Source organism: Oratosquilla oratoria, chromosome 35 (genome assembly GCF_046742065.1).
Source record: "Oratosquilla oratoria isolate Oo_2021 chromosome 35, ASM4674206v1, whole genome shotgun sequence".
Taxonomy (NCBI): Eukaryota; Metazoa; Arthropoda; class Malacostraca; order Stomatopoda; family Squillidae; genus Oratosquilla; species Oratosquilla oratoria.
The window spans coordinates 34,710,458-34,729,799 of NC_134811.1; the positions used below are offsets into that span (position 1 = coordinate 34,710,458).

Genomic DNA, 19,342 nt, shown 5'->3' on the forward strand with positions numbered 1-19,342 from the left:
TAGTTGGGAAGGCTTATGGGAGGATCTTGATTGAGAGAATTAGGAGAGGAACAGAGGGAGTAATTGGTGTGGAACAGTGTGGATTTAGGACAGGTAGAGGTTGTGTAGATCAGATCTTTGTGGTAAGACAGATATGTGAGAAAGCTATAGGAAAGGGGAATGATGTTTTTTGGGCTTTTATGGATCTGGAAAAGGCTTATGATAGGGTAGACAGGAAGGCACTGTGGGAGGTTATGCAGATATACGGGATAGGAGGAAAGCTTCTAGGATCTGTCAAGAGTTTTTATGAGAGTAGTAGAGCTTGTGTCAGGATTGGAAATGGAGAGAGTGAGTGGTTCGAGGTAAAGGTGGGACTTCGTCAAGGATGTGTTATGTCGCCCTGGCTGTTCAACTTATACATAGATGGGGTGGTGCGAGAGGTAAATGCAAGGGTATTGGGCAAGGGATTGGAGATGGTTAAAGAAAATGGAGAAAAGTGGGAGGTGAGCCAGCTGTTGTTTGCGGACGACACTGCGCTTGTGGCAGGATCAGAGGAGGGATTGAGGAAGTTGGTGGCAGAGTTTGGGAGAGTATGTGATAGAAGAAAGCTAAAGATAAATGTGGGTAAAAGTAAGGTGATGAGATGTACACGGGGTGAAAGTGGCAGTAGACTGGAAGTGAGCATTAAGGGAGAGCGACTGGAGGAAGTGGATAGTTTTAGATACTTGGGTGCAAGTGTGAATGGAGATAGAATGTAGATTGAGAGAAGTGAGTAAATGCCTTGGTGGATTAAAGAGTGTAATGAGGAATAGACATTTGGGAATGGATGCTAAGAGGAGACTGTATGAAGGAGTGATTGTGCCAACAGCACTGTATGGGGCAGAAACATGGAACATAAGAGAAGAAGAGAGAAGGAGTTTGAATGTGTTTGAGATGAGGTGTCTGAGAAGTATGATGGGGGCTACTAGGCTAGATAGAGTGAGAAATGAGAAGGTGAGGAGGAGAACAGGGGTGGAAAAGGAGCTAGGAGATAGGGTTGATGAAAGAATATTAGGATGGTTTGGACACATGGAAAGAATGAGTGAAGAAAGACTAGTAAAAGAGGTGTGGAAGGCAGATGTGGAGGGAGTGAACATGAGGGGACGTCCTAGGATGAGGTGGATGGATGGGGTGAAGGGGGCTTTTGGGAAGAGGGGAATGTCGGTTGAGGAAGGATGGGAAAGGACAGAAGACGGGTGAATGGAGAATGGTTGTATATGGATGATGTTGTGATTGCATGAGGTGGAATGGGCGTGGGGATGGGGTGTGAGGTAGTATGTGTGAGCAAAATTTGACGCCGCCCAAAGGGATTTCTCCCCGTCCTCTCATTTTATGCAATGGGGGGACGGAAGGGGGGGGGGTCGCCGATTTAATAATGTGGCCTTGCTGTGGATGTGCTGTGTCTTGCGACACTGCTTCTTAACCACGGCAGTGGACAAGGTGCAGGGATGACCCGTTATCCAGGAGGTGCTCAGATAAGAGGGAGGGTGGAGGGGTGTGGAGTGTATTCAGGGATGGAATGGGTGGGAATGATTTTATGCCTTTTTCTTTTTGGCTACCCCCTTGTAAGGGGGAAGAAGCCTTGGTATATGAATGTATAAAGTAAGGAATATAATTCTGTTTATACAGCACATTACTTATTATTGCTGTGTCCAGTCATTATGAGGCTGGTTTACCTAGTTGTATTAGACGGGAAGAAAGCTATGCTTGTGGTGACCCGTCTTTGTATCTCTCAGCATCAAGTTCTCTCTTAAAATATTGAAAAGTGTTTGCACACACTGTTTCGTTGTCTAATTTATTCCAAGTATCTATCTGTGTGGAAAGCTGTTCCTTTTCAGATCTCCTCTGTAACTATCCTTTTTTTAGTTTCTTTTTGTGTCCTCATGTTTTACCATTATCCCATATTAACAAATCATTCTTGTCTAATACTTCCATTCCTTTCATTATTCTATAGATAGTCAGCAAATCTCCTCTTTTCCTTCTTTGTTCCAAAGTTGGTAATTTCAGTTTGGACAGTCTTTGCTCATATGTCAGTTCGGAAAGAGTTGGTGCTAGCTTTGTTGTTGCTCTTTGTATTCTTTCTAATTTTTTTTATATTCTTTTTGGTACTGGGTGTCCATAGTGTTGCTGCGTACTCAAGTTTTGGTCTTATTAGTGTAGTTAGAATTTTTTTCATCATTTCCTCATCCAAATAAGCAAACACCACTTTAATTGACCTCAATAAATTGTAGGTTTCTCCGAATGTTTTATCAATATGCTTATCCGGTGTCATGTCCTTGCTGATCATCACTCCAAGATCTTTCTCCGAGTTTACTTTTTTCACCTTTTCACCACCAATTTTGTAATCTTTTGATATTCTGGTTTTACTCTTTCCAAATTCCATTATATTACATTTCTTTATATTGAATTTTACTTCCCACTTTTGAGTCCAATTCCAGACTCTTCTCCAAATCTTGTTGCAATGAGTTGCAGTCTTTCTCCATTTTTACCTTCTTTAGTATCTTTGCATCATCTACAAAGAAATTCATATAATACTCCACACCTTCATCCATGTCATTAATGTATATGGCAAACATGATCGGGGCCAGTACTGATCCCTGCGGGACACCGCTTATCACTTCTTCCCGGTTTGAGAATTTATCTCTAATTACTACTCTCATTTTCCTCCCAATCAGGAAGTCTTTCATCCATTCCAATAATTTTCCTCTAATGCCACCTATTGACTCTATCTTCTTTATTAGTTTTTTATGTGGTACCTTATCAAATGCCTTTTGTAGGTCCAGAAAGGCACAGTCTGCCCACCCATCTCTCTCTTGTATTATGTCTATTAATCTTGAGTAGAAGCAAATCAAGTTTGTTGTACATGATCTTCCTTGTCTGAAATTTAACATGTCTTCTATGATAAATAATAGTCATGAATATGATTGTGCTTTTACATATCCCATAAAGTGACACATAAAAGAGAAAATGAAAGATTTATATGATTATATTTTAATACTGGATGGATGGCCTCCGTCCACTCCAGTACACATTTACCTATCTCTCCACTTTCTAGTATAACCACCCCTTCTCTCCCTCATTCTCTCTTCACTCCCAAGATCCCAACTACACTCCCAAACTCAAACTTGCCCCTCCTCCTCAACTTAGTTTCACTCAAAGCCAGCACATCCATCTTTCTTCTCGCAAACATACTGCCTATCTCTTCCCTTTTACTCTCATCTGTACCACATCCATGCACATTAAAAGACCCAAACCTTAGGGCACTGGTTGTAAAACTCCTAGACCCATTTATGCTTTTACATTTTTTTAGGAATGACCACTTTGGGGCTACAGGGAGAAGGATGCCTAGTCCTATCCCCATTCAATTTTTGTCGCCTCATACGATTCAAGTGGAAATACTTGGTGACAATATTCTTTTCCCCCACTAGAGGGTTGAATATTAATAACCACAGAAAATATGATCAAGTCAGTTTACAGAATATGTGGATCACTCTAAGTATCACTATTTTTCTTTCTTTCAAGAAATCTTTCATACATTCCAATAATTTTCCCTGTAGGTGTCATCATGTGGAAGGGGTTAAAGCAGTGGTTCTTAACCTTTTCATTACCACACCCCCCCTACGAACTACTATTTTTTTTTCACGCCCCCTTGCATATATAGGTAAATATTATTCTCTAATTTAAAAATAGAATAGAAACGGCAAAGTCTTTTTAGTCCATTTATTAAGTATAAATTGCAATAATTTGATATTTGACACTTTCGAATAGGTACATGATTAATGAGATATTTGGCACTGCTTAGCTACCAGATCTAGAATACGTGGTTGAATGCTCGAGAGTGCACAACGCAAGTCGCCTTCAACGTTGAGGCGGTTTCTGTACTTAGTCTTGATAGAAACGAGCGTGGAAAATGCTGTTTCACACATATATGTGGATCCAAACATTGTTAGAATCCGAAGAGCCTGGTGTGAGGTCAAAGGGTAAACATGAAGGTATTTGACCCAGAAAGTCTCCAAATCCATATCTTTGAAGTCTTCTTTAGCTGTGGAGTCGAACTTCAACTCTAGGAACTCTTCTTGGACTTCTTCAGCTACATCAGCTACTTCACATTGAAATGGATTCCTGATGAATTTCCATGCTTCACGCTTGTCGTCTATATCTGGGAAGTATCTGACGAATTCCGATTTCAAGTCACTTAGATGAGTGATTATTTGCTCTTTTAACTCAGAGTCGAGGTTACTGTCAGCGAGAGCCGTATCTAAGTTTCTAAAACTGGCTACATTTCCCTGTAGAACTCGACATTTCCAAAGATCGAGTTTGGCCATGAAGGTACGAATGGTGTCATGGTGCACGAGGATATTGATGTTTTTTCCATGTAGTTTGAGGTTCACAGCATTCAATGCCTCAAAAATATCCACCAGGTAGGCTAAGGTTGCATGAAAGCATTCAGACTGAAATTTGTCATAAAGGTCTACTTTCTGCTGTGAATCTAGAAATATTTCTACTTCTCGTAACTCATAAAGCCTTCCAAGCATATTTCCTTTTGACAACCATCGCACGTTCGTGTGAAAAAGCAAGGCTTCATGTTCGGATTCCATATCCTTACACAGCAGTTTAAAAAGACGACTGTTCAAGGCTCCAGCTTTGACAAAATTGACAATCTTGATAGCCACATTCAAGACGTCCATCATTTCAACAGGCAAAGTTCTGGATGCTAAGGCTTCCCGATGAAGTATGCAGTGTGTACTCATTACGGAAGGATTTCTTTCTTTCACCTTTGTGACAAACCCAGACCGTAAACCACGCATGGCTGGTGCTCCATCAGTACACACTCCTACCAGCGACTCCCAAGAAAGCTGATTTTCCTGGAAAAAATCTGATATAACATCAAAAATAGCTTCTGCTGTTGTGAAACTTTCCATCGGGTGACAGAACATAATTTTCTTTTTTATATTATTGCCTGATACAAAACGAGCATACATCAGAAGCTGAGAACATTGAGTGACATCAGTCGTTTCATCACACTGGATGGCAAAAACAGGGGAGGCTCTTACTTGGTCGAGAGTCTGAACTTTGATATCTTGAGATAATTCATCTATCCTTTTCTTGACTGTATCATTTGACAGAGAAATCTGGGAAAGCTTATTTGCACTATCTTTCCCCAAAACGAGTTCTGCTGCACATAATATACTTGGTTTTATGAGAGACTCTCTAATGTTATGACTCCTCTTGCTCTTTGCAATCAACATAACGATCTCATAGGAAGCCTCAACAACCTTTGAAGATTGCTGCCGAAATTACCCACTGTCGTCCAGTTTAGCTCGCTTCAAGGTGTCTTTTTTAGTTTCAAAGAATGCCTTCGGCTTGTCAACTAAAGCAGGATGTGATGTCCTCAAGTGGCGTTCCAGGTGTGAAGGCCGCATTCCATCATTGCTCAGAGTCTTGTAACATAACACACACTGTGGAACCTCGGTGTCACCCCTTTGGAGAGACACAAATCCAAATTGAATGTAATCTTCGATGTACTTCCGTTTCTTAGCACTCAAATGAGGCCAACACAACAATAAGCAATAATCACACAACGACTGGTGAAATGCAATTGTCTCAGTCACACCGTCCCACACATTGATAGCATCGCGCGAGAATTTACTAGCCAATCAGCTTCCATCTTATCATGACGTCATCGTACGATTCAACCGACGAAGACAACCTCGGAAGAAACGCTCTGCCTAAACGGGTCTCACTCTAACGGTTCATTAGTAAGAAAGAATTCTGTAATAATTCATATGCTTATGCTTATAGTACTGGCCCATGCTGTTGTAAAAGTAATCACTAACTGGAAAAACTTATACTTTTCACCCGAAAGCTCGCGCCCCCCTGGAAATGATCCACGCCCCCCTGGTTAAGAATCACTGGGTTAAAGCATTCAGAATAGTCTTCAGTCATTTGAGTAGTCACCTGGAATTATCCAATTATCCAGAAGAAAATAAATAAAATTGTGTAATGTAGTGAAAAAGTAAGAATAAATTGGGATTGAAAAGTGAAACTTAAAATTAAAGCTTCAAGTACCGTGGCCCATGGTATAGATTTTGCTACATGGTTTGAATTGTTAATCTTTTTTGCTGAATAGGGTATTAGTCTTGGCTGAATAAAACTACTTGGTGACAATCAGAATAAATGTACATCATTAATAGTGAAAAGGGTGAACAGGAAATGAACCTCAATTCAGATACAGAGCTGTTGAGAATATCCTACAAAGGATTACAAAGGCGGAGCATGCCGACAGGAGACCTTTTGATCCATATCTAGGTCGGATGCAAAAAAAAAAAAAAAAAAGAAAATCATAATAATAAATTAAAACTATAATAATGTAAAAATAACAAATAAAATACATAAATAAATGCATAGGTATAGTTAAATAATAAACAAACAGGTAAATAGTAAATGATTATAAATTGACATATAACTAATAATAAATGAAAATCAGACAGACAAATTATAACAAAACAAAAACAAATAATATAACATAAATTATAATCATTACAGCATCTTACTTGTTATTTTGATGGGAGTTACACTGATGGGAGTGGTGGAAGAGACTTGCTTGTAAGGAATGGATGCAAAGAAGAATCAAAGGACATGAAAGGTGTACGAGTGAAGAGGATGGATGCAAAGTATAGAATGAAAGAGACCAAGAATAAAGTGGATGGTAGGTATTTGAGAATTTTGAAGGAAATAAAAATCTGAAGGAAGTACCTAGTTGTATTTTATGGGACGAGCTATGCTCGTAGTGACCTGTTTTCGTATCTCTCCACATCCAGTTTATTCTTAAAATCGTGTATAGTTTTGGCATTTACTGTTTCTCCGTTCAGGTCTCTTCTGTAACTGTCCTTCTTTAGTTTCTTTTCATGTCCTCTTGTTTCTCTTCTGTCCCACTTTAATAAGTCGTCTCTATCGAGAATTTCCATGTCTTTCATAATTCTTAAAATGGTCAACAAATCGCCTCTTTCTCTTCTCTGTTCCAGTGTTGACAGATGTAATTTCTCCAATCTTTGTTCATATGTCAGATTTGACAGTGTAGGTGCCATTTTTGTTGCTGATCTTTGGATTCTTCCTAATTTTCTTATGTTCTTCTTTGTGCTAGGTGCCCATAGTGTTGCAGCATATTCTAGTTTAGGTCTTATCAGTGTAACAACTATTTCTTCAACCATCTCCTCATCTATGTAGTTGAAGGCCACTTTCATTGATCTCAATAAGTTATGAGATGATTACTCCAAGGTCCCTTCCTAAATCAACTTTTTTTACTTCTTTGTTTCCAATTTTGTACTGTCCTGATACTCTGTTTTTACTTTTTCCAAATTCCATTATGCTACATTTTCTAATGTTGAAGTTCATCTCACATCTCCAATTCTATTCCCATATTTTGTCTAGGTTATCTTGCAGCAATCTGCAATCTTCTTGTGTTCTTATTCTCTTGAGTAATTTGGCATCGTCAGCAAAGAAGTTCATGTAACAATTTACTCCCTCATCCATATCATTTATATATATGGCAAACATTAAAGGAGCCAATACAGAGCCTTGTGGGACACCGCTTTTCACATCTTCCCAGTTCAAATTTTTGTCTCTAAGTACCACTCTCATTTTTCTCCCAGTTAAGAAATCCTTCATCCATTCCAGCAGTTTACCTTGTATTGCTCCTATTATTTCAATTTTTCTTATTAATCTTTTATGTGGTACTTTGTCGAATGCCATCTGCAAATCCAAGAAGGCGCAATCTGCCCAGCCATCTCTTTCTTGTATAATCTCATTTAATCTCGAGTAAAAGCAGATTAGGTTTGTGGTGCATGATCTGCCACTTTTAAAGCCAAATTGTTTAGGGTTTATTATTTTATTTTCTTCCAAGTGTTTGGTCCATTTGTTTCTGATGACCTTTTCGCATATGTTTTGCTACTGTGCTTGTAAGGGATAACAGTCTGAAGTTTGTAGGATCTTCCCTATTTCCTCCTTTATATATTGGTACTATGCATCTTTCCAATCTTGCGGCACATTTCCCTCTGAGTGAGAAGTCAATTATCTTGTATAGTTTATCTGTCAGTTCATCTATACACTCTTTCAGTGCACAGTTGAATGTTGCTGAGAGGAGAGTGTAAAGGGAGTAGATGGACAACTGTTGAAGGAAATGGACAAAGTATTAGGAGTTGCTGAATGTAGCAAAAAAGGAGGCTTTGGTTGTGGCAGTGGGAGATGCAAGGAAAGTGACTGATAGATGAGAAGAATGATGAGGCTATTGCCAAAGAAGAGGTACAAGTAGCACTGAAAGAAATGAAAACTCAGAAGGTACCTGAATCGGTTGGGTGTCATGTGGAATGTCTGACAGAAGATTGAATAGTAATAGTGTACCAGCTGATAAAGTTCAATGTGTGTCTAAGGGAAGGAAACATGGTTGTTTTGTTAGAATTACACCAAAGAGGAGACCTGGTATGTGAAGGGAAGAAACTATGAAAGTAGTTTTAGAGGGATCAGTGGTCAGTTGGGTATGGGAATGTATTGAGAGGGATAAGAGGAGAATAGAGGGAATTATTGGGGAATAGAGTGCAAATATCAAATTTTCATAGGGCGATATGAGATTTTTTTTTTTTCCCATTGTTTGTCCTTTATTAAACTGTTAGAGATACCAAATGAAGTTTTGTAAAGTATATTAGTACATACCTATACCAAGTGCTCCCCCCCCCTTACAAAGGAGGTAGCCAAAGTCAAAGGCATAAATCCACTCCCACCCATTTCATCCCCACATACTCCACTCCCATTCACCATCCCTCCCTCTTTTCTTGGCTGCTCCTGTATGACGGGTCATCACTGCATCTCGCCCACTGCTCTGGGTCAGAAGTAATGCATCACATCCACAGCAAAGCCACTTCATTTAATCAGCAACCCCCTCTCTGTCCCCTCACGCAGAAAAAGAGAAGACGGGGAGAAATCCCTTCAGGCTGCATCAAAATATCATTCACACATGCCCCCTCCCCCCAACTCCCATGCATCACAGCATCATCTATACATGACCATTCTCCACTCACCCCTATCTTGTGTCTTCTCCCTTTCCTTCCTCAACAGACATCCCTCTTTCTCAATGCTTCTTTTACTCCAAACATCTCATCCTTATTTGCCCCCTCGTGTTCAATCCCTCCACCTCTCCCTCCACACCTCTTTTACTAATCTTTCTCCACTCACTCTTTCAATGAGTCCAAACCATCCCAATACTCTTCCATCCACCCAATCACCCAACTCCCTATCCACCCCCACTCTTCTCCTCCTCACCTTGTTTCTCACTCCATCCGGCCTAGTAACCCCAACCATACTTCTCAGGCATTTCATCTCAAACTCTTTCTCTCTCATGTTAGGATTTGTGATAAAAAAGGTGTTTTGGAAGGAAGTTGAGAGAGGAAGGGGAGGTGAGTCAATTAGAGAAGAAAAGGTAAAAGGCACAGATGGACAAAAGTTAACAGAAGAGGTGTTAAGGGGAAGATTGGCAGAGTATTTTAGAGAGCTGTTGAATGTGGAGCAGGATAGGGAGGGATTGGTGGTAGCAGTGGGAAGTGCTAAGAAAATGATGGTGATGGGAAAGGAAAATGGAGTAGTAATAAGAAAAGATGAGGTGCAAGTGGTTTTGAAAATTATGAGAGCAGGTAATGCATCTGGGTTAGATGGGTGTCATGTGGAGTGTCTGAAGAAGGGAGGTACAGTAATAATGGACTGTCTAGTGAAGTTGTTTAATGTGTATTAGGGAGGGTAGAGTGCCGGAGGACTGGAGGAGTGCCTGTATAGTTCCACTTTACAATGGAAAAGGGGACAGATGTGAGTGCAGTATTTTCAGAGGGATCAGTTTGTTGAATGTAGTTGGGAAGGTATATGGAAGGGTTTAAATTTAGAGGATTAGGAGAATACAGGGAGTAATTGGTGAAGAGTAATGTAGGTTTAGGAAAGGTAGGGGTTGCGTGGATCAGATTTTTGTGGTAAGGCAGATATGTGAGAAAGCTTTAGCAAAAGGTAAGGATGTTTTTGGGCCTTTATGGAGTTGGAAAAGGTTTATGACAGGGTTGACAGAAAAGTATTTGTGGGAGGTTTTGCAGATATATGGGATTAGGGGAAAGCTGTTAAGATCAGTCTAGATATTTTATGATAGTAGAGCCTGTGTTAGAATTGGAAACAGAGAACAAGTGGTTTGAGGTAAAGGTGGGACTTCACCAGGGATGTGTCCTGTTGCTATGGCTGTTCAATATGTACATGGATGGGGTGTTGGTATATAACTAGATAGATAGGATTCATTGGTTTCCTGCACATGTATTAACACTTAAACTTTTATTGAACAGATTCACAGTGCACGAACCCTAAGTAAACATAAGGCTGAACCACTGTATTCTTTCAAGTTTGCTATGGATGTTTGCTCAAGTCATGATGTTGTTTGTGATCATGTGTGCCTTACATGTTCGCAAAGTGTTGACGCTGGTGTGGTAAGTACTATAGTTTGTTGAAACTTGAATGTCAATACATACATATACCATTTTTTTCTCTCTCCCTTTCTCTCTCTCTCTCCACCTTATAAGGGAGGTAGCCAAAAAACAAAGGCATAAAAACTATACCCACCCATTCCATCCCTATCACACTCCACTCCCCTCCACCCTCTTCCCTCCCTCTTATCTTGGCACCTCCTGGATGATGGGTCATCCCTGTATCTTGTCCACTGACCTGGGTCAGAAGAAGTGTTGCAAGACACAGCACTTTCACAGCAAGGCTGCTTCATTAAATTGGCAACCCCCCCCCCCCCCTCTCCGTCCCCTCATGCAGAAAAGGAGAAGACAGGGAGAAATCCCTTCGGGCTGCGTCAAATTTTTTCACACATACTCCCTCACCCCCCTATCCCCATCCATTCCAACTCATGGATCACATCATCTATATACAACCATTCTCCATTCACCCCTATCTTCTGTCCTCTCCCATCCTTCCTCAACAGACATTCCCCTCTTCCCCAAAGCCCCTTTTACCCCATCCATCCATCTCATCCTAGATTGCCCCCTCATGTTCACTCCTTTCACATCTGCCTTCCACACCTCTTTTACTAGTCTTTCTTCACTCATTCTTACCATCTGTCCAAACCATACCAATACTCTTTCATCCCACCATATCTCCCAACTCCCTTTCCACCCCTGTTCTCCTCCTCACCTCCTCATTTCTCACTGTCCAGCCTAGTAACCCCCATCATACCTCTCAGACACCTCATCTCAAACACATCCAAACTCCTTCTCTCTTCCTCTCTTATGATCCATGTTTCTGCCCCATACAGTGCTGTTGGCACAATCACTCCTTCATACAATCTCCTCTTAGCATCCATTCCCAAATGTCTATTCCTCATAACACTTTTTAACCCCTTCCATACGGTGCCGCATACGTAGGCGGCATGAGGAGCAAGTGGATACGCAAGGTTGCCATATCGGCGTCTTGATTATATTTATTGTAGTCGCCCCTGTGTTTTTACATTCTCCCAAATGCGCCCTTAATCCCATTCTCTGTGGTTTTCAAAATTCGCGGGTGAAAGAGAGAACGATCGATATAAGCGGCGACTATATTTTATGATGCGAATATTATTTCGTTACATCGTACGGCTGGCATTGGCTGCTGCCCGCGAGATTTAAGTCCCGTATTGAAGTGGTTAATCCACCAAGGTATTTACTTGCTTCTCTCAATCTACATTCTACCTCCACCTCCACTCCTCCCTTTCCTGCCACATTCACACCCAAGTATCTAAAACTATCCACTTCCTCCAGTCTCTCTCCCTTAATACTCACTTCTAGTCTGCTGCCACTTTCACCCCTTGTACATCTCATCACCTTACTTTTACCCACATTTATCTTCAACTTCCTTCTTTCACACACTTTCCCAAACCCAGTCACTAACTCCTCAATCCCTCCTCTGATTTTGCTACAAGCGTGTCGTGCTCCTTGTTTACGAATAAATATGAATAGGTATATGTAAGTGGTAGCTGTGGCCAAGAAAACCGGAATAACAAGGAACATGATCAAACGTATATACAAGAATTTATCACTTCACATTTGGTGGTGAATGAGACTAAATGTTTCCTAAGTATATGACTTTTATTATTATGTGATATTAATTTATATTCAAATTATATAGTGAATCATTGTGATGTGTACGAGTGTGTGGTTGTGGGAGGCTGGACAATGACTTAATTGGTACAGACCTTTCTCTGGTTTGCGAGGATGCTTCAAGGTTCATGATGTCACTCGAGTCACGAATAGACTATTTAACGTTACTATGAATAAATTGAAATTCCAGATAAGACTGAACTGACACTGGGTTGATTTCTTAAGAGAGAAGACTGAAGACTCTGGGTCTCCGAGCAGACTGCACTTTACTTTTATGCTGGCTAGGAAGAAAGCTCTTAACCACTTCACTACAGGACTTAAATCTCGCGGGCAGCAGCCAATCCCAGCCGTACGACGTGTCGTAATAATACTCGCATCATAAAATATAGTCACGGCTTATATCGATCGTTCTCTCTTTCACCCGTGAATTTTGAAAACCACAGAGAATGGGATTAAGAGCAGATAAGGGAGAATGTAAAAACACAGGGGTGACTACAATAAATATAATCAAGACGCCGATATGGCAGCGTCGCGAATCCACTTGCTCCTCATGACGCCTACGTGTGCGGCACCGTATGGAAGGGGTTAATGATATAAGCTCCTCCTACTACTAATTATGATTGGTTAAGATTCTCTCTGTATATCATAAAATGACCAATGGGAACACAAGCCCTTTTCGTAAACATCCCATCACGTGCCATCTCAGAACTGCAAACTTCAGCAGAATAGCATATGGTTCAATAGTGTTTTTATGGCTTGAGAAGGGCCCAGCGTGCGATGCGTCATGCCCAGTGCGCGATGCGATGACGAAACTAGCATCGACTAGTATCACTGTACTAGTATCAACCTCTAGTAGCAACTAGTGGTGATGGTGTTGGTGGTGTCATCAAACCAATCACCACAAGCGTAGTGTCGTCCACAAACAACAGCTGGCTTATCACCCAATTTTCTCCACTTTCTTTAACCATCTCCAATCCCTGACCCACCATGATTGCATTTACCTCTTGCACCACCCCATCCATGTATAAGTTGAACAGCCAGGGTGACATCACATCCCTGATGAAATCCCACCTTTACCTCAAACCACTCTCTCCATTTCTAATCCTGACACATGCTCCACTACCCTCATAAAAACTCTTGACAGCTCCTAAAAGCTTTCCTCCTATCCTGTATATCAGCAAAACCTTCCACAGTGCCCTCCTGTCTACCCTGTCATAAGCCTTTTCCAAATCCATAAATGTCAATAAGAAATAATTTAAGTAGTCTTATGACAGTGTAGACAGAAATGCACTGTGGGAGGTTGCAAGTATATGAGATTGGGGAAAATCTGTTAAGGGTAGTCATGAGTTTTTATGAAAGCAGTAGAGCCTGTGTTAGAATTGGAAACTGAGAGAGCAAGTGGTTTGAAGTAAAGGTGAGACTGCAATAGGGATGTGTCTTGTTGCCATGGCTTTTCAATGTGTATATGGATGGGGTGGTGTGGGAGGGTAAATGCAACGGTAATAGGCAAGGGACAATGGTTAAAAAAAATGTAGAAAAGTGAAAGGAGAGTCAGTTGTTTGCTGATGACATTGTGCCTGTGGTTGGGTCAGAGGAGGGATTAACCTCTTCACTCCGGGGCACATCGCACGTCTGGCAGCATTAGCTGCCCGACTTGCGATGTTGCGTCATAATAATAGCATTATAAAAAATAAAGTCAGTGCTCAACCGTTCGTTCTCTTTCACCCGTGTATTTTGATAACCATAGAAAATTGATGAAGCCAGTTTAGAGAGAATGGAAATTACGTAGGTACGACTACAATAAATATAATAAAGATGCTGACATCGGCATCATCGAGTACCCACTTGCTCCTCATGCCGCCTACGTAGGCGTCACCGTATGGAAGTGGTTAAAGGAGTTAGTGACAGAGTTTGGGAGAGTGTGCAATAGGAGAAAGTTGAAGATAAATGTGGGTGAGAAGATGTACAAGGAGGATGGCATTAAGTTGGAAGTCTGAAAGGAGAAAGGTTGGAGGAAGTGGATAGATGTAGGTATTTGGGGTTGCATGTGGCAGGAAATGGAGTGGAGGTGGAGGTAAATTGTAGACTGAGAAGTAAATGCCTTAGGGGATTAAAAAGTGTCAAGAGAAATAGGCATTTGAGAATGGATGGAAAGAGGAGACTAAAGGGGTGATTGTGCCACTGGCACTGGATGGGACAGAAATATGGAATTTAAGAGAGCAAAGAAGAAAATTAAATGTTTAGAGAGGTGTCTGAGAAGTCTGGTAGGGTTACAAAGTTGGATAGAGTGAGAAATGAGGAGGTGAGGAAAGCTTGGGTGGAAAAGGAGATGGCAGATCGGGCTGATGAAAGAGTATTGGGATGGTTGGGATACATGGAAAGAATGAGTGAAGAAAGATGAGAGATATGGAAGGTAGAGGGAGAGGGAGTGAACTTGAGGTGATGACCAAAGATGAGGTGGATGGGGTGAAAGGGGAATGTTTGTTGAGGAAGGAAGGGAGAAGGCAGAAGATAGGGGTAAGTAGAGGATGGCTGTGTATACAGTAGATGATACTGTGATACAAAGAAGGGGGGGTTTGGGAGGGTAGGAATGGTTATGCATGAATGATGTTTTGATGCATCCCAAAGGGATTTCTTCCCATCTTCTCTTTTTCTGCCTGAGGGTACAGAGAGTGGGGGTCGCCAATTAAATGAAGTGGCCTTGCTGTGGATGTGCTGTCTTGCATTGCTTCTGACCCAGTGCAGTGGGCAGGATACAGGGATGAGATGAAGGAAAGGTGGTGGATAGGAGTGGGTGTATGCCTTTTGACTTGCCCTCCCTTATAAAGGGGAGAAAGTCCTCTGCATATAGAAAAATTATTAATTAATCTATTTGTTTTTTAACAAATGCCTTGTACTGTCAGAATTTTTTAAGGTCTACCTCATCCTTTATTACTTTGTTTTGAGTGAATAAGCAGGGGATTGCCATACAATGAAGCAGTCGGAACCTGCTGCATTGACATTGATCTAAGCACTGTAATGAGGAATAGGGATAGCCTTTAACCCTAAGTGCTGAGATGGGAGGGGTGGAAGAACAAGTTTAATTTTTGTACTGTGTTGGTGTGTGCTCTGATTGTCATCCATCATAATTGGTGGTGTTGCTATAAAGGGGATTTGTTTTTCAAAGTGGGATATATTCTTAAAGTTTCTCAGTGAAGTTTATATACATGCTATACACTGAGTCCTCCTTATACAGTAATTCTTTACCTGGTAAATTCACAGTTACGGTATTTGGTAATTACTACCCTCAATTCTATTTATGGTAAGAAAAATTCACAGATACAGTATCCACTAGATATTTTGAAGAGGAAAGAGCAGGGAGAAGGTATGTCTGCCATATCCTATTATTACATGTTATAATGGGTTCGGTATATGGTAATTTAAATTTGCGGTAAGGTTTTCAGGAACGTATATGTACCGTATAATGAGGACTTACTTTACCTAGTTGTATTTACCTAGTTGTAATATACGGGAGGGGAGCTATGCTCATGGTGACCTGTCTTTGTATCTCTCCGCATCAAGTTTTGTCTTAAAATCTTGTAGTGTTTGCACATATTGTTTTGTTGTCTAATTTGTTCCATGTATTAATCGCTCTGTGTGGGAAACTGTTCCTTTTCAAGTTTTTTCTATAGCTATCTTTTTTCAGTTTTTTTCCCGTGTCCTCTCGTTTTACCGTTTTCCCACACTAACAGGTCGTTCCTGTCTAAAACTTCCATTCCTTTCATTATTCTATAGATAGTCAGCAAATCTCCTCTTTCTCTTCTTTGTTCCAGTGTTGGTAGGTTCAGTTTGGATAGTCTTTGCTCATATGTCAGTTCGGCGAGAGTCGGTGCTAGTTTGGTTGTCGCTCTTTGTAATCTTTCTAGTTTCTTAATATTCTTTTTGGTGCTGGGTGTCCAAAGTGATGCTGCGTACTCAAGTTTTGGTCTTATTAGTGTAGTTAGTATTTTCTTTATCATTTCTTCATCCACATAAGTAAATGCCACTTTGATTGACCTCAATAAGTTGTAGGTTTCTCCGAATATTTTATTTATATGCTTATCAGGTTTCATGTCCTTTCCAATCATCACTCCAAGATATTTTTCAGAGTTTGCTTTTTTTTTTTTTTTTTTTTTTTCTCCAATTCTGTATTCTTTTGATATTCTGTTTTTACTCTTTCCAAATTCCATTATACTGCATTTCTTTATATTAAATTTCACTTCCCACTTTTGAGTCCAATTCCATATCGTGTCCAGATCTTGTTGCAATGAGTTGCAGTCCTCTTCCATTTTTACCTTTTTAAGTAATTTTGCATCATCTGCAAAAAAATTCATATAGCACTCCACGCCTTCATTCATGTCATTAATGTATACGGTGAACATGATCGGGGCCAGTACCGATCCTTGCGGGACACCGCTTTTTACTTCTTCCTAGTTGGAGAATTTTTCTCTTAATTACAACTCTCATTTTCCTCCCAATCAGGAAGTCTTCCATCCATTCCAATAATTTTCCTCTGATTCCACCCTTTGATTCTATCTTATTAATTTCTTAACCCCTTCCATACGGTGCCGCACACGTAGGCGTCATGAGGAGCAAGTGGATTCGCGACGCTGCCATATCGGCGTCTTGATTATATTTATTGTAGTCGCCCCTGTGTTTTTACATTCTCCCTAATCTGCTCTTAATCCCATTGTCTGTGGTTTTCAAAATTCACGGGTGAAAGAGAGAACGATCGATATAAACCGTGACTATATTTTATGATGCGAGTATTATTACGACACATCGTATGGCTGGGATTGGCTGCTGCCCGCGAGATTTAAGTCCCGTAGTGAAGTGGTTAAGAGGTACCTTATCGAATGCCTTTTGCAGGTCCAGAAAAGCACAGGCCACCCATCCATCTCTTTCTTGTATTATGTCTACTAATCTTGAGTAAAAGCAGATCAGATTTGTTGTACATGATCTCCCTTGTCTGAATCCAAATTGATTTGGGTTCAGTATAGATTTTTCTTCCAGGTATTTAACCCATCTGTTTTTGACAACTTTCACAAATTTTTGCTATTGTGCTTGTTAGTGAGACCGGTCTGTAGTTGGATGGATCTTCTTTATCACCTCCCTTATAAATTGGTACAATGTTTGCCTTTTTCCAGTCCAATGGTACTTTTCCTTCTTTAAGTGAGGATTTAATTATATTATATATTTTGTCAGTTAATTCTTCCATACATTCCTTCAGTATCCAGTTTGCAATCCCGTCTGGGCCATGTGATTTTCTGACATCAAGGGTTTTAATTTGATCACTGATTTCTTTTTGTGTTACATTTATTTCTTTCATTGCTGGGGATAATTCTCTCTATCTACACTGTTAGGGGAGTTTTCTATAGTGAATACTGATCTGAAGTGGTTCATAATTTCAGCCATTTCTTCTGTATATTCCTTTTTATCTTGGCACAGTATTTCTATTTCTTGTTTGTTTTTCAGTTTTCTGTTTACATATTTGTAAAATAGTTTGGGTTCTTCCTTACATTTGTCTATTATCCTTTTTTCATAATTCCTCTTTTCATCTCTGCGTATTTTCACATATTCGTTTCTTAGTTTGATGTACGTTTGCCATTTGCTTTGTTTCTTATCTCTTTTCCACTTTTTCCAAGCTTTGTCTCTTTTTTCCTTGCTTCACTACATCTTTTGTTGTACCAGTTCTTTATGTATGCCTTTTCCATTTTTTGTTGTGGTACATATTTGTTCACTCCTTCATTATAAATTTCTTTTAATATATTCCATTTTTCTTCTATCCCTGTATCTTCGTTTTGGAATTTTTCCCAGTTTGCATTGCGAAAGAATGTTTTAAGTTTCTCAAAGTTTGTTTTGTTATACACAGGTCTTCCTATTTTTGCTTTGGTCCATTTGTTCTTTCAATTCCATTTCAATTAGTACGTGGTCACTTTTTCCTATCAGAGTTTTATAATCAATTTTTTCAATAATCTCAGGTTCTGTTGTAAGTATTAAGTCCAATTTTGAGGGTTTTTCATTTCCTCTGTATCTAGTATTTTCTTTAATCCACTGGGTCATTGTGTATTCAATGGTCAAGTCGAGGAGTACATTGCCCCAGTGTTTCTCTCCCCCCTTCACTGTCATTTCTTCCCAGCATATTTCTTTTGAATTAAAGTCACCCATAATTACTGTATTTCCTCCATCTTTCAGTGTTTCAATTAATTCATCTTTTGTATCTTCTAGTAACTCGGAATGATCCCTTTCTGTCCAGGCTTGTGTTTTGGGAGGTACATATACCACTGCAAATTTTCTTTTCTTCATTTGTTTACTTTTGACTTGTACTATAATTGATTCTACATTGTTTTTTTTTCCTTCAGTTATTTTTGTTACACTCAAATCTTTCTTAGTCAATATTAGAACTACTCCGCCCTGTTTGTTCTTCCTATTCTTTGTCCAACAGTTGTATACACCTTGTCCCACAGTGTGGGGTGTTAGGGTGTACTTTAATTTGGTTTCTACAATTCCCACTATGTCTGGTTCTTCTGAGACTAGATAATCATTTAGTTCGTTTATTCCTGAGATTATTCCATCTATATTTGTATAAGCTATTTTTAGTTTCTTTTCTCCTCCTCCCCTTCTGTCTTCTTTGTTTCTATTTTCCCTATATATCTTTTTCTCAGCCTCATGTCTATCACTCTCCAAAAAAACTCCTCCCTTTCCCTTTCAGTTCTATTCTCATTCCTAAGTTTTTTTTCTCTTTTTCTTCCTCACTCATTTCTTTTTTTATCCAAATATTTTTGTACTGTTCGCTGTTTGCTAATCTTGTTGTTCTAGATAATATTTCTTCTGCGCTTGATTGCGATCTAAGTTTAACTTTTTGTGGTCTACTGTTTATCTTTAGAGTACCTGCCCATTCTATGGGTTTCCTCGATTTCTCGGTCCCAGCCTAACTCATCTGTTTGTAACTCTTAGTATTTCTTTGGCAATCTCTCTTTCTTCCTTTTCCCTCTGATATCTTGGTACATTGTGCTTTTCTTTAATGCCATAGACTTACAATAAACCTTTTTCTATCCACTGTGTCCCTAACTAGGTTACTTTTCTCTTTAATAATCTGAATTACAGTTTCTTTGGTATTATCTTTTACCTGTTGTTCCATTATTTTC

The 19,342-nt window shown here is 39.9% G+C and overlaps 1 protein-coding gene across 2 annotated transcripts in view; it reads left to right on the top strand.

The window, feature by feature from the left end:
* LOC143018643 (E3 ubiquitin-protein ligase TRIM23-like) overlaps positions 1–19,342 on the top strand; it is a 53,048-nt gene that overhangs the window by 22,611 nt on the left and 11,095 nt on the right. The window contains exon 6 of one of the 2 annotated variants that reach the window (XM_076174212.1): positions 10,386–10,526. The exons of the other annotated variant lie outside the window; for it this stretch is intronic. Coding sequence (XP_076030327.1) covers positions 10,386–10,526 — 141 coding nt within the window. The remainder of the gene's footprint in view (positions 1–10,385; positions 10,527–19,342) is intronic. 2 annotated transcript variants of the gene reach the window in all.